This window comes from Erythrolamprus reginae, chromosome 1, assembly GCF_031021105.1.
Source record: "Erythrolamprus reginae isolate rEryReg1 chromosome 1, rEryReg1.hap1, whole genome shotgun sequence".
In the NCBI taxonomy this organism is placed as follows: Eukaryota; Metazoa; Chordata; class Lepidosauria; order Squamata; family Dipsadidae; genus Erythrolamprus; species Erythrolamprus reginae.
The window spans coordinates 58,576,722-58,590,142 of NC_091950.1; the positions used below are offsets into that span (position 1 = coordinate 58,576,722).

Here is a 13,421-nt window from a genome sequence, read left to right on the forward strand (position 1 = left end):
GCAGCTCCTCCTTGTCTGTGAACCCACACAAAGGCCTGTCTTGTGGGTTCAGGAGTGAGCACCCGGGGAAACTACCTCCGAGGTAGACTCCGGAGGAGAGGAGCTGGTTGACGCCGCGGGGGGGTCCGCCCTCCCCCGTGGCGAATACACCAAGGGGAGGGGGCGCAAGAGGTCCTTAGTCAGGCCTCGGAGGCAACCGCGCCCCCCCCCCCCCGATCGCCCCGCTCACAGCGATTTGAAGCGAAGTCGGGCTGATTCTCTGCCCGTGGAAAGGCAAAGAGCCTTCCCGCCCGTTTGCCTGTCAGTTCCGACGGCCATGTTTGTTGGAGGCCGATGTCGGAGGTTTTCGCGCCCAAGCGTTAGGGGTTGCCAGGGCAACCGGCCCGGCGGCCATTTTCTTCAGGAGAAGTTTGACAGCGAGGCGGGGCTTAGCCGGCCTGTTTGGGCACGCGCCTGTTGAAACTGAAATCTGCCCTAGCTACGCGCAGGCGCAGTGGAGCAGTTGCCTGTCATTTTACTCTATTTCTGGTCAGAGCAGTTAAGGAGTTTTGGCCCCGATTTCATTCTGACTCAGGCAATCTCCTTTTTCGTGGCAATATGACAGATCAGGCGGGCCAGTTGGTGGAGGAGGCCTCTGCAGGGCCTAGCACTCCAAAGGAAAAGCCCCAGAAGGCTAAGGTATCTCAAGGGGCCTCTCTGAGGGAAGCAGAAAAGCGCATCCGGGCTCTGGAGAAGCAATTAGAGGCTTCACAGAAGGTAATGGGCCCTGTTCCTTCTGCCAGTCAACCCGGTCCTTTGATGGCCTCCCCCACGTTTCTGCCAGGGGTGGTAGGCACAGCCACGGAGAGAGATTGGTCTCCAGAGAGAGTGAGGCTGCCAGCACCCACACCCAGGGCTGAAAGACAATGGGCTGCAGGACTGTCTGCATATCCAGCCTTTCCATCAACCCAGTCTGGTCAGGCAGCCACCTTTACACCTACAGCTGCAGGCCTGCGCAGCTCCAATGATGCCTGGCAGAGTATGCCTCAGTCTTTGCAAGACCTCATTGCCACAGCTTATACCCAGGGTGTGGCTGTGGGGACTCAACAGCATCAGCAGTCTCCAGTGGGACTCCCTCCAATGAGGTCTAGAGACCCCTGGACTGCCCCTGTCACCTTTTCCATGGAAGGCTCAATGGATGAGGAGCGGTCATCTAGAGGCGATTTCAGTGGGGCTGAGGATGAACTCTCTGGTGATGAGCAACCCCCTGAACCACCCAGTTTTCCTGGACTATCTTAAGTCGTCCCTTTTCAGGGTTCTTTTGAATAAAGCCAAGATGACCATCGAGCAAGCAGGTGAGGGGGACCAGGCAGCGGCTACTGAGACGGCCCAACCAGCTGGGGGCCTATTTGTCTTCCCCAAGCAGGAGACGGTCCACATTCCGTCTTCCCACCTGTTCAGAGAGACTATCCAGTGCCCGTGGGAGAACCCAGCCGCCGCCCAGGGGCCATCTAACCTGGATCGCAGATTCTATACGTTTGATCAGGCGATGGAGGACCTGCTGGAGTTCCCAGTGGTGGATAAACTGGTGACGAGCCTGGTGTCCAATGCCCTGGTTCCCTCAGAGTCTCAAGAGGGTCTGAGAGCAGAGGACAAGAGAACGGAAAATGTGGTACGCAGGACTCACCAGATGGCGGCCTGGGCTCTTCGAGCCGCTTCGGTGGCATCGTTCTTCAACAGGGCCACGATGCTCTGGATCCAAGAACTGCAATCCAGGGTTAATCCGGAAGATAGTAGACTCCGCCAAGACCTCAACAAGCTCCTGGCGGCCACGGAGTTTTTGGCGGACGCTACGGTCAACGCCGCCAAATTTGCTTCCCGTGCAATGGCCTCCTCCGTGGCCTCCCGTAGGCTCATTTGGCTCAGGAGCTGGCAGGCGGACGTTAAGTCCAAATGGAGCCTGGCATCTGCCCCATTCAAAGGCAAGAAGCTGTTTGGGGAGGTCCTGGACGACGTCCTCGTTGAGGATAAAAATAAGAAGAAGGTCATGCCTAGGGCAAGCAGGAAGCAGGATAGGAGATTCACTCCCTATCAACGGAGGCAGCCCTTTCGGTCTGAGCCCTCCTCGATGGGCACCCAGGCGTCAAGGCCGTATTTTCAGGGCTCCTTTGGCCAGGGGTCCTTTCGGGCGGACAGGTCTTTCCAAGCTGACAGGAATAGATCTTATCAAGGCCGCCGCCCCTTTAGAGGAGGAAGCAGAGGCTTCAAGAAGTCGAAGTGACTCCGAGCTCAGCGGCTGTCTGGGCGGAAGACTGATGTCCTTCCGTGCAGCATGGGAGGCGACGTCCTCAGACCCCTGGGCGGTATCCACAGTTGCCCAATTCTTCTGCTCTCCACCACACAGATTTCTCCCGTGTCGAGTTCCATCAGATGGGGAGAGAAGAAGACTCCTATACAAAGAAGTCGAGCACTTACTGGACATTGGAGCTATAGAGGAGGTTCCCTTGGCACAACAAGGCAAGGGCTTCTACTCAGCGATCTTTCTCATCCCCAAGTCGTCAGGGGGAGTGCGGCTGATTCTGAACCTGAGGCGCTTGAACCTCTATGTCAAATACAGGAGGTTCAAGATGCACTCTCTCAGATCAATACTGGCAGCCATCCGCCACAGGGACCTCATGTCCTCCATAGACCTGAAGGAGGCATATCTCCATGTCCCGATATTTCCTCCTCACAGACAATTTCTCAGATTCTGCATCGCCGGAGCACATTTCCAGTACAGGGCGATGCCCTTTGGCCTATCATCGGCCCCAAGAGCATTTACAAAGTTGCTGGATGTCCTTACGGCGCACCTCAGATGTCAGTCGGTACGCCTCATGGCGTATTTGGACGACATCGTGATTTTGTCCAGAACGCGGGATCAGGCTCTCAGAGACTTACATTTGACCATCCAGACCCTTCAAGACCATGGGTTTTCCATAAACTGGGACAAAAGTCACCTGCATCCCACGACCCGTCTGGCCCACTTGGGGACAATGATAGATTCCCAGCTGGGCGAAGTTTTTCTGTCCCGGGACAGACAGTCTACCATCAGGAAGCTGGTGAGAGAGCTGCGCCTCCAGCAGTACCCAAGTCTGCTATTCCTGTCCAGGCTCCTGGGAACTCTAGTGTCATGCATTGGCATACTGCCGTGGGCAAGGTACCACCTTCGACCATTACAGTGGTTCCTTCTCCCATTTCAGAAGCAGAAATCGAGCCACTCTCACAGGAGGGTTTTCCTCAACGCCAGGGTTCGGAGGTCTCTCCGGTGGTGGGTGTCTCCAGCCTTGAGCAGCGGTTCCTCCTTCCTGGAAAAGGAATTCCTCACGGTGACGACCGATGCAAGTCTGCGGGGGTGGGGAGCACATCTTTCCTCACAGATAGCCCAGGGTCTGTGGTCGCAGCAGGACCTTTGCAACGTCAATATAAACTTCTTGGAACTGAAGGCAGTGTCACTGGCCCTCCACAGCTTTGCTCACCTGGTGAAGGATCAGCATGTATTGATTATGACCGACAACGTAGCCACGCGTTCCCACATCAACAGACAGGGGGGAACAAGGTCACGGAGGCTGATGGCAGAGGCGGAGTCTCTTTTCAGGTGGGCGGAGACGAATCTGGCATCGCTTTCAGCGGAACACATCTCCGGGGTGGAGAACGTTTGTGCAGACTGGCTCAGCAGGGAGACACTGGATCCGGGGGAATGGCAACTGGAACCCGGGATCTTCCAGGAGATCACCAGAAGGTTTGGGGTGCCGGTTATGGATTTGTTTGCAACGTGTCTCAACTCCCAGCTTCCCCGCTTCTTCTCCCGATTTCCATCCCCGGGAGCGGAAGGAGTGGATGCTCTGCACCTCAGATGGCCTCCGGGTCTTTTATATGCCTTTCCACCAGTTTCCATCATACCCAGAGTCATTCGAAAAATATTGCAGGAGCAAGCAGAGGTGCTGTTACTGGCCCCCTTTTGGCCCCGTCGGACCTGGTTCGCAGACCTGATGCAACTCTCAATTGCTCCGTCATGGCGGATTCCGGACCACCGGATCTCTCTCTTCCAGGGGACCTTGTCACACCCAGAGCCTCAGTGGTGGCAGCTGACCGTGTGGCGCTTGAGCGGGAACGGCTGAGGAGTCATGCTCTGCCAGACACGGTTATTGATACTATACAGGCTGCCCGTAGACCTTCTACCAGGAGGATCTACCAGGCCACTTGGGAGGCTTTTTCTGCATTCTGTGCACAAAGACAGGTAGAACCTCAGGCGGCTTCTCCGCCTATGGTCCTGACATTCCTGCAGGCCAGTCTGGACAAGGGCCTCGCCCCGAATACTCTTCGTCGGCATGTGGCGGCTTTATCCAGCATCATTACAATGGACAATCAGCACCCCTTGAGCAAACACCCATGGATAAGAGATTTCCTGAGAGGGGTGGCTAATCTTAAACCACCAGTCGTTCATAGATTCCCGTCATGGGACCTGTCCTTGGTGCTACACTCCATCACAGCCCCTCCATTTGAGCCTCTACGACAGGTTTCTATGCGGCTTCTGACTCTTAAGACTGCCTTTCTGGTAGCTATTACGTCTGCCAGGAGAGTCTCAGAGATTTCGGCCTTGTCTACACGACCGGACTTATGTCGATTTCATCCGGACAGGGTGGTCCTTCGGCTGGACCCGGCTTTCCTGACTAAGGTGAATACCACTTTTCACAGGGCACAAGACATCGTGCTGCCGGATTTTTGTACCCATGGAACTCACCCCTTGGAGTTGAGATGGCACAAGCTGGACGTGAGGAGAGCCCTTAAAATCTACATTCGCAGGACTCAGTCCTTTAGGGCTTCGGAAGCCTTGTTTGTCTCCTTTTCATCAAGATCTATGGGGTCCAGAGTTTCCTCCCAGGCCATCAGCCGTTGGCTCCGCGACTGTATCTCGGAGGCCTACAGAGCTAGAGGTTCGCCTGTGCCACAAGGAATCACGGGGCACTCGACTCGCAGTGCTGCCACCTCGACGGCATGGAGGACACAGGTGTCTTTAGAGGACATTTGCCGGGCGGCCACTTGGGCTGCCCCTTCAACCTTTATAAAGCACTATCGAATAGACTCCTATGCTTCATCAGAAGCGGCTTTTGGGAGGAGGGTTCTACAGGAGGTTTGTTCCTTTGCCGAGCCACTGGTCCAGCCTTCTCCCTCCCTGAGTTTTTCTTGGGCATATCCCATCCTGGACTCTCCTTGCAAGTGCATTGGAGAAGGACCGTTGAACTTACCTGAACGGTCTTCTCGATGCACTGCAAGGAGAGTCCAGACCCACCCGGCTCTGGACCAGGGGCCATATTACGGTTTAAGGTTCCTTTCTTTAAGGTTGTTGTGTTTTTCATATGGTTCAATAAATGTGTTGGACTTTACTGCTCCTTCGTTTTAATTACACTGGAGGGCTAAGGGGGCGGCACCTGCCTAATATTTAAATTAAACTCAGTCCCTACCAATCAGACTGAAGAATTACCCATCCTGGACTCTCCTTGCATCATTAACAAAGATAACCAGCTAGGAAAAAAACCTATAAGACATACTATATGTTACCTTAAACACCCTTACATATTTTGCTCTATCCTTTCCCAGCCTCCTCCTCCTGCTTTGCTTCTACTGCCTTTTCACCTTTAAATCAGTCTGAACTGCTAACTCCCTAAATTAATCAAGGTCATTTTCTTGGAAACATTTTGGAAGTTGATATTGGAAAATTAAAAGCTAACTTAAAGGGCTAGATGGATTGAAAGAATACTTTTTGTGGGTGTTTATAAAACAATATATGAAGATTTTGAAATTAACTCTAAGAAATCCTTCCGTGGGAAATTGTGCTGACTGGGAGGAAAAAACATATACTGTAACATATATATAAGAGAAGACTGAAGTTTGATCAGATGGAACCAGAGAGAACTAAGAAATGTTTTTGCTCTTCTAAATAGGCTTTTAACAAGTATAAAAGGGAAGGATTTTGCCTCCAGAACGTTGACAAGGCACCTCTTGCAAAAAGAAGAAAGATGAAAAAGACAAGCACAAGCACAGAGACCCGCAGCAGTTCCAGTGAAAGTTCTCATTCTTCTTCCTCTTTTACCTATGGTAAAACTACCTCTGCAAAAACACTGCAGTCAACACATCCTATAGATAGCAATAATTCATATAATATCTTTCAATTCTCTGATTGAAGATCTGTTCTCTTGAATAATAATTGAAATTTGTTGATGCCTGTGCTCTTCTGAATACAGTAATGAGACATGTTTATAAATTGCCCCTTCTGATTTTTTTTGTTTTAATCTGAGGCCAAAATAGGACATGTTGAAATACCACTGTGACTGTAACCAGAATCAAAATTAAAAAAAACAAGTGATATAAAATGTTTTATTTTAATATGTCTGCATCTCCAACAGTAAGATGTTTTTAATCCAGTGGCATAATCCTGCACCCAGGAGCCTCTCCTGTTTAGACTCTCACAAGTTCTCATAAATCTGCAAGTCTTTTCATTACATTTGGGATTATTATTTTTTTTGCAATATATGTATGTACATGCAGAGAGAGAGAGAGAGAGAGAGTTTTCTATATAAGATATATTTTATTGTACAAATTTACAAATTCATGTGTGTATAAAATTCTTAACAAAGATGTGTTTCAATATATTTGCCAGGATTAAAAATAACTTATTTCTTTCAGTGCAGAAGCTATTTTCTTACCCAAGCCACTTCCTCAGTATATGAAGACGTTCCTGCATAACATATAATTTATGTGGATAGCTTGGAGACCATATAAAACTTTATTTCTTCCACTTATTTTTCTAGTAAGAAAAAATATTTGGGATTTTAAAACTTGATTTAGAGAGATAGAGAGTGAGCAAGAGAGAAAGAGAATTTTTAAATATAAAAAATATTCTCTGAGAATTTTATATTCCTTTATCATGTGGATCAAAAAACCCAAGCTGATACATAATGCATTAAAACTGGCAGTTGGGTTATAGCTTAATACTCAAGAGATTTTTATTCTCTATCATGCATCTGTGTAGTTGGTATTATAATTGTATTTGATAAGTACCGGTAACTGAATTATATTGTGAGTACCAGTTGGAGATGCTGTAATTTGCTGTAGCGATTTCAATAAGAATTATGAGCTGCTTATATTATTTAATCTTGCAATACATTTTTCTGATATTTTCATGTCAAGACATCATGTATCTAAGTTTGCTCCTTTTACACTGGGATATATTGTAATGCATTTCTGCATTAGAAAATTAAGGGGATATTCTGTCAAGCACTGTGCTTCATATCTCTACACTGTGTTTTACTATAGTGAAATTTTCCACTACAACTATATTTTGGATTCATAAATATGGATTTTTCTGATGCATTTTTAAATGGTAATATTTTAAACTATGAAGCATGATTTATAAATATATGCAGAGCTCTTCCATAGCTCACATGCTGCAGTTCTGGAAAAAAAAATATGGTAATAGTCTTACTGGTACTTAGTGAGACAATTTGTATAAAGTAAACCTTATATCTAGATATTGGCATGATCAGACCTCACTTAGTGGATTTTAGGAATATCTTGCTGTACTGTAGAATGAACAATCCAAATTCTATGCAAATACTCCTTTTCTATGAAAACTATAATTTATTTATAAAATTGTATCTATTATAGTTTTTAGAAATCTATTGCATACTTCTTTAGGGAAATCGGGGGGGGGGGGGGGGGGGCGCAGAAAAGCCTGAGAATATTTTCATGAAGAATTTTTAGAGAAATAACATAATGTGAATCTTTCTGTCATTTACTGGTTTTTTGTGGGCATCTTAATTTCAAGATATGTAAAACATAGAATCAACAGTTTTTCTATCAGATATATTTTGACTTCTATATTGTGTTAGGCATTCAAGTTATTTCTGTAAACTACCGGCATGTATCCAAACTGGGAGGGAACAGTATTTTGCATTGGTAACTATTTAAAAGCACTTACATTTTATCTGTGAAGTAGCACAACTTTGAGTTTCAATGAAAAGAATTATTTAGCTTGCAGTTCTCTGCACTTATTCATGAGTCAGCATCATTAACTCCATGAGATATTTCAATAAATAGATGTAGGATTGGGTTGCTAATTGCATATATTGATGCAAGTTATGTTACCTAGTTTGATAATTAAATGTCTGCAAGAAAACAACCAAAGCTCAGAGAGCATCAAGGACCCCATCAGTTAAACTTTGCAGCATAATATTGAAAACTGTTTAGATTATTCCGATCTTTATATATGCAGAGAGCACAAAGATCTTAATTTGTGTTCATATATATTATGTTACTAATTCAGTGTAAATTAGATTTACTTTATTGTAGGTAGAGTTCATTTCAAGCATTTTTCTATGATAATACAAATAAGCATCTTGAAGAGATGGAAGTGGTGTATTCAGTAAATTACATAAATATCTGGTTATGGTGTGCCACTTTCCATTTCAAAATGAAGATGGAATAAAAGATTTTTAAACAAAATGTCAACATTTTGGTATTTTAATTCTGATGCAATTAAATTTATATGTGGTATAGACAATTTATTTTTATTGTCTAACATCTTTGAGATATTAATTGGATTTTTTAAAATATCAAAATTTAAACATTTGGTAGGATGTCATGAAAATAAAAAACCAAGAAATGAAAAAAGTAATGGTTTTGCATTTCTCAGGAAAAGGATTTTGTATATATTTCCATTGTTTTTTCCACAGGCAGCTATTGTGAAAGCTTGATGAGCTATAACTTTATACTATTGGAGAGGGGATTTTCATGTATACAAGCATAAATGAGTGTAAATTGCATATTATTATTATTATTATTGATAACTTAGGTCTATGCATAAATTTGTACTATATTTAAAAGTTAATTATTAACAGTTATATACTTTTGTCTATTGGTATGTATAATTTATCTAGAGGAATTGATGGAGCAATAATAGAAATTAACTGGTACGTTTTCAAAGTTCTTTTATATTTTTCACAATTAGACCCACATATATAAACCAATTTTTTTCTTGCTATTAATAAAACGATCAATGCAAGAGTTAAACAACATTTCTGCTTCTTTTATATAAGGTTTTATCCTGCTAGTAGAAAAGTAAGGCAGTGGGAGATGCTGGGTATAGCTTCTTTATGCTTTATATCATTGGGGGGATTAAACAGTTTGCATTGACCGAAATGACAAATTTGAGATTTTTATTTTTTCTTTATTAAAAAGGACAGATCTTTAGCTAGCCTAGCACAGAGATATTTATCACACCCTTTTCCTAAAAGTTTACTACTACACTATAGTTATGCTGTTGATAACTCAGATAATAATTTATTATCCATAAAACTGTTATTCTTTAACTTTAAAATTTTGCAGCAGGCAAATAGGCATTAATTGTAGTTGATAAAAACAAGATGATATACTTGCAAGATTGGTAGAATCTCAAATTTATTAAGATGGTGGACTAGCAAATAAGTTATGCTTTTTAAAACCAGTAATAGAGAAAGGTGATACATATTTCAATAAGGAAATGTTGCATTAATCATTCAGATTTATTTTAATTATAAGATTTATTTAATTCGGATTTATTTTAATTTTCATTTGTAAAAGAAAACCTCATATAATAAAACACTATATAGTAGAATAAACTGATCAGAAAATTAATAGAAGAATTCTGAATAAAGGCTATATATTTTTTTTAAAAATACATTGAAAAGTATGTTTAAATAAATTACTTCAAATAAAGAGAGCACCACATACTTCTTATTCCTGTAGACCTCAGGTGATTCCAATGTGATTGTTCATTTAATGCACTTTGAGAGCAGGAAAATAAAATTGCTGGAAAGGACAGATACTTCTGTTGCAACATTTATGTGCTATTTTCTTTGGTTTTACATTATAAATTAATGTGCATCCAATAATTAAAATAAATTATTTTAAAGTTAACAATTAAAGTAGAATAATTATTTTAAGGTGTCACATTGGCACCGAATACTAGTATCTCTTAGATGTGACATTTATACAATCTATTCCCAACACATCTTCAGTGACAGTGCATACCTATGTTCTTTTTAAGGCTGGCAGGGCACTTTATGAAATTATCTTTGCATATACCATATATTACGCATAAAAATCACTTCTGTTGCCACTGCTGTAAAAGCAGACAAGGGAATGGTTAATGATTCAATACAGTATATGTAAATAATACTTCTGGAGAGTCTATATATTATCTCATCCTTCATAAATTTTATGTACAGTAAGTGTCCATCCATTTCTGGAATAGGCACAGCACAACTAGCAGAAAAACTACCCCATCCCTGTGTCACCAAGTCTGCTGCAAAAAAGTAGAGAACTTTTCACAGTAGTTCTGAAGTGGCATTCAAAGGCTGCAGGAAGGGAATGAAAAGAAATATGACATTGAATTTAACCAGGGGTGGATTCTAATTTATCTCGCTGCCAGTTTGCTTCCACACTGCGTGGCTGTGCCTCATGGGCGTGCACTGTGTGCATGTGCACAGTGGGGGGGAAAGCCCAAAACAAGATGTGACCACGTGCACAGTGCTGGACTTTTTTTAAACAAAAAAAAATGTGGCAGTGTCCACGGCCCGGCATCAACTGAACTGGTTCCATGATGTCATAGAACCAGTGAGTTTGGGCAAACCAGAAGGAACCCACCTCTGATTTAACTCATATAAGCATTGCCTAAATTACCATACATACCTGGTAACTTTGCAATATATAGATAATTATACTTATCTTTCTCTGACTGTTGTGGCTGGTTACTCCTACAGGATTCAAGGGTTTTTAGGATAACTAGTGCCTCGAAAGAATTCATTACTAAACTTGAAAGATTATTTAAATCTTAATTTAATTTTCTCATATAAATATTTTTGTGAATTATTTTCTTTTCTTCAGAAAATTGGTAGGTTGCCAATATAGGGTGTCTGTATAAGGTGTTTCCAGAGTTTAAGTCCTTCAAGCATATGCTATAGTTCACTTGCATGGATTATGTATCAGTTAAAGATACGGTAAGTGTTTTATATTGTGATTGGTTTGGTGATTGGTGCAGAGGTTATGTAGTTAGTCAATCAAAAGAAGAATTAAAAGGAAGTATTATAAGGAAGAGAATTTATTAAAATATGAAATAAAATTTAAAAGGTTAAATGAGAGGAAAAACAAATAAGTGGGAATGTTCTACTAGCACTATAAAACTTATGGAATCAATTAATTAAATTGTTATAACTATTAACCTATAACTAAAATTCCCAAATAATTCTTAGTGTTTTGAGGTAAATGAATGACTATTTAAAGATAGAGTCATGTTTACTCATTAAAAAGAACTGTTAGTATTGACTAACATGAAGACATTATATGAGTTCCAAAACAGGAACCATTTTTTATCCAGAGGTAGCAGTTTCTTCCATAACAAGCTGACTTGATGAAAAATATTTGATTGAAGTTTCTGCTTCAGGTTATCAGTCTATTGTCAAATGAGCCTGATGCAGAAATGTCTGTTAATATTTCTTTTTAATTTATTACTTTCAGTAATAAATTAAATATAATTTGTTCTTAAATTGCAAAACCTTTTTTTACATTACATTTACATTTTTTCATTACAACTTATGTGTTTAATTTTATTCATTTATTGGATTCTTATTCAATATATAGTTTTCTTCTAATGCAAATCTAATATGTATACTATAAGAACATTTATTAACATTTATTCCTGGTGTGATTATATGGTTTATATACAAAAAAGTTAATAATAATTTAAACTATTGGGATTATTTCATTCTAGCTGGGCTAGAATTTAGCCTTAAATTATGCAAACTGGAATAGGGGCTCTTAAATAATTATTTTCATGAAAGAAAAATCCATGAAGTTTCTCTTCATTTTAGTTGTGGCTTTATGTGATATGTGCATCTATTCATAATATCCATAAACACAAACTTCATGTGATGCTTTATTGTCACAATAAACATTGCTGCTCATCAGTTCCTCAATTAACAAATTAAATTATTTTATATTTACAGAATTGACAATATTAGATGGAGCTATATAAAACAAATATGCATGCATTTTACATGTGTTTTAATGTTTATCATTTTGCAAATCTTTAATGAGTTGCATCAACTTTAGAAAGAAATCAAGTTGGAATATGTAATTGTCAAAAAATATTTTTATCTTCAGTAAATTTGCTGAAATGTTTTGTGTATGTGGATTTTACGCTAAAAGCGATAGACTTTATATGTATGTTCAAATATATTTGTTTTACCTTCAAAACAATAAACTTAACTATGTATAAAATGCTACAAATATAATTTACTGAATTATTGATGGGTATTGATCTTCCAATGTACACCACCAGAGTATTACTGTCTGTTCCGTTGGTACTGTTAATACTGGGATGGAAAACTAGCAGTGGCTTAGTCCTATAAGGTATATAGTAAATACTGATATGCCACTAGAAAGAAAAAGATTCATCACATCTTTTCTTTGGCAGAGAAGGGAAGCTGCAAAGAAAAATAAACAGGAGAAAAGACTACTGTCCAGAGTTACCATCAGACCAAGGCATGTGATCACCACAAAGATGCCAGGAACAATCATCCCCTTCCCAACCCAGAAGTCTAGACTATTGGAAAACTTGCAAACCCATGAGGGCTTTTTAAAAAAACCTCTGTTCTCATTACTATATTGAGACTCTAGAAAGAGTGCAGAGTAAAGAAACGAAGATGATTAGGGGACTGAAAGCTAAAATATGAAGAATGGTTGAAGAAACTGGGTATGTCTAGCTTAATGAAGAGAAGGACTAGGGGAGACAACAATATTCCAATACCTCCCAGGTCCTACAAAGAAGAGGGAGTGAAGCCATTCTCCAAAGGGTAGGATAAGAAGCAATGGATGGAAACTAATCAAGGAGAGAAGCAACTTAGAACTGAGATGAAATTTCCTATTATAACAATCAGTGGAACAACTTGCCTCCAGAAGTTGTGAATATTCCAACTCTGGAATTTTTAAAGAAGATATTGAATCACCTCAGACAAATGGATCACCATTTGTCTGAGGTGATGTAGGGTTTCCTACCTAAGCAGGAGGTTGGACTAAAACACCTCCAAGGTCCTTTCCAACTCTTTATTCTATTCTATACTTCATGAATATTGGCAGAGCAAATTACTGTATGTAAATAAAGAGTAAAGTCTACATTTTCTTGCACTGTTACCTAGTTGGGTAATGAGGTATCTACTTGAGAGCACCAAGGAATCTACAGTTCAGTCCTGGGGTACAGATACTTCCTTCCATATTCTCAATTATATGATAAGCTCTTATTAGCCAAGCAGTAGAATAGTGTTTGCCCTTGGGAAGATTACCATGCATTGTCAGTGCTAGTGCTGGCC

At 41.2% G+C, this 13,421-nt stretch overlaps 1 protein-coding gene across 1 annotated transcript in view; it reads left to right on the forward strand.

The window, feature by feature from the left end:
• Positions 1–12,336, forward strand: part of RPS6KA5 (ribosomal protein S6 kinase A5) — a 38,415-nt gene extending 26,079 nt beyond the window's left edge. Inside the window, exon 17 of the mRNA XM_070753269.1 lies at positions 5,961–12,336. Coding sequence (XP_070609370.1) covers positions 5,961–6,200 — 240 coding nt within the window. The 3' untranslated portion in view covers positions 6,201–12,336. The remainder of the gene's footprint in view (positions 1–5,960) is intronic.
• The last annotated feature ends 1,085 nt before the right edge of the window (positions 12,337–13,421 follow it).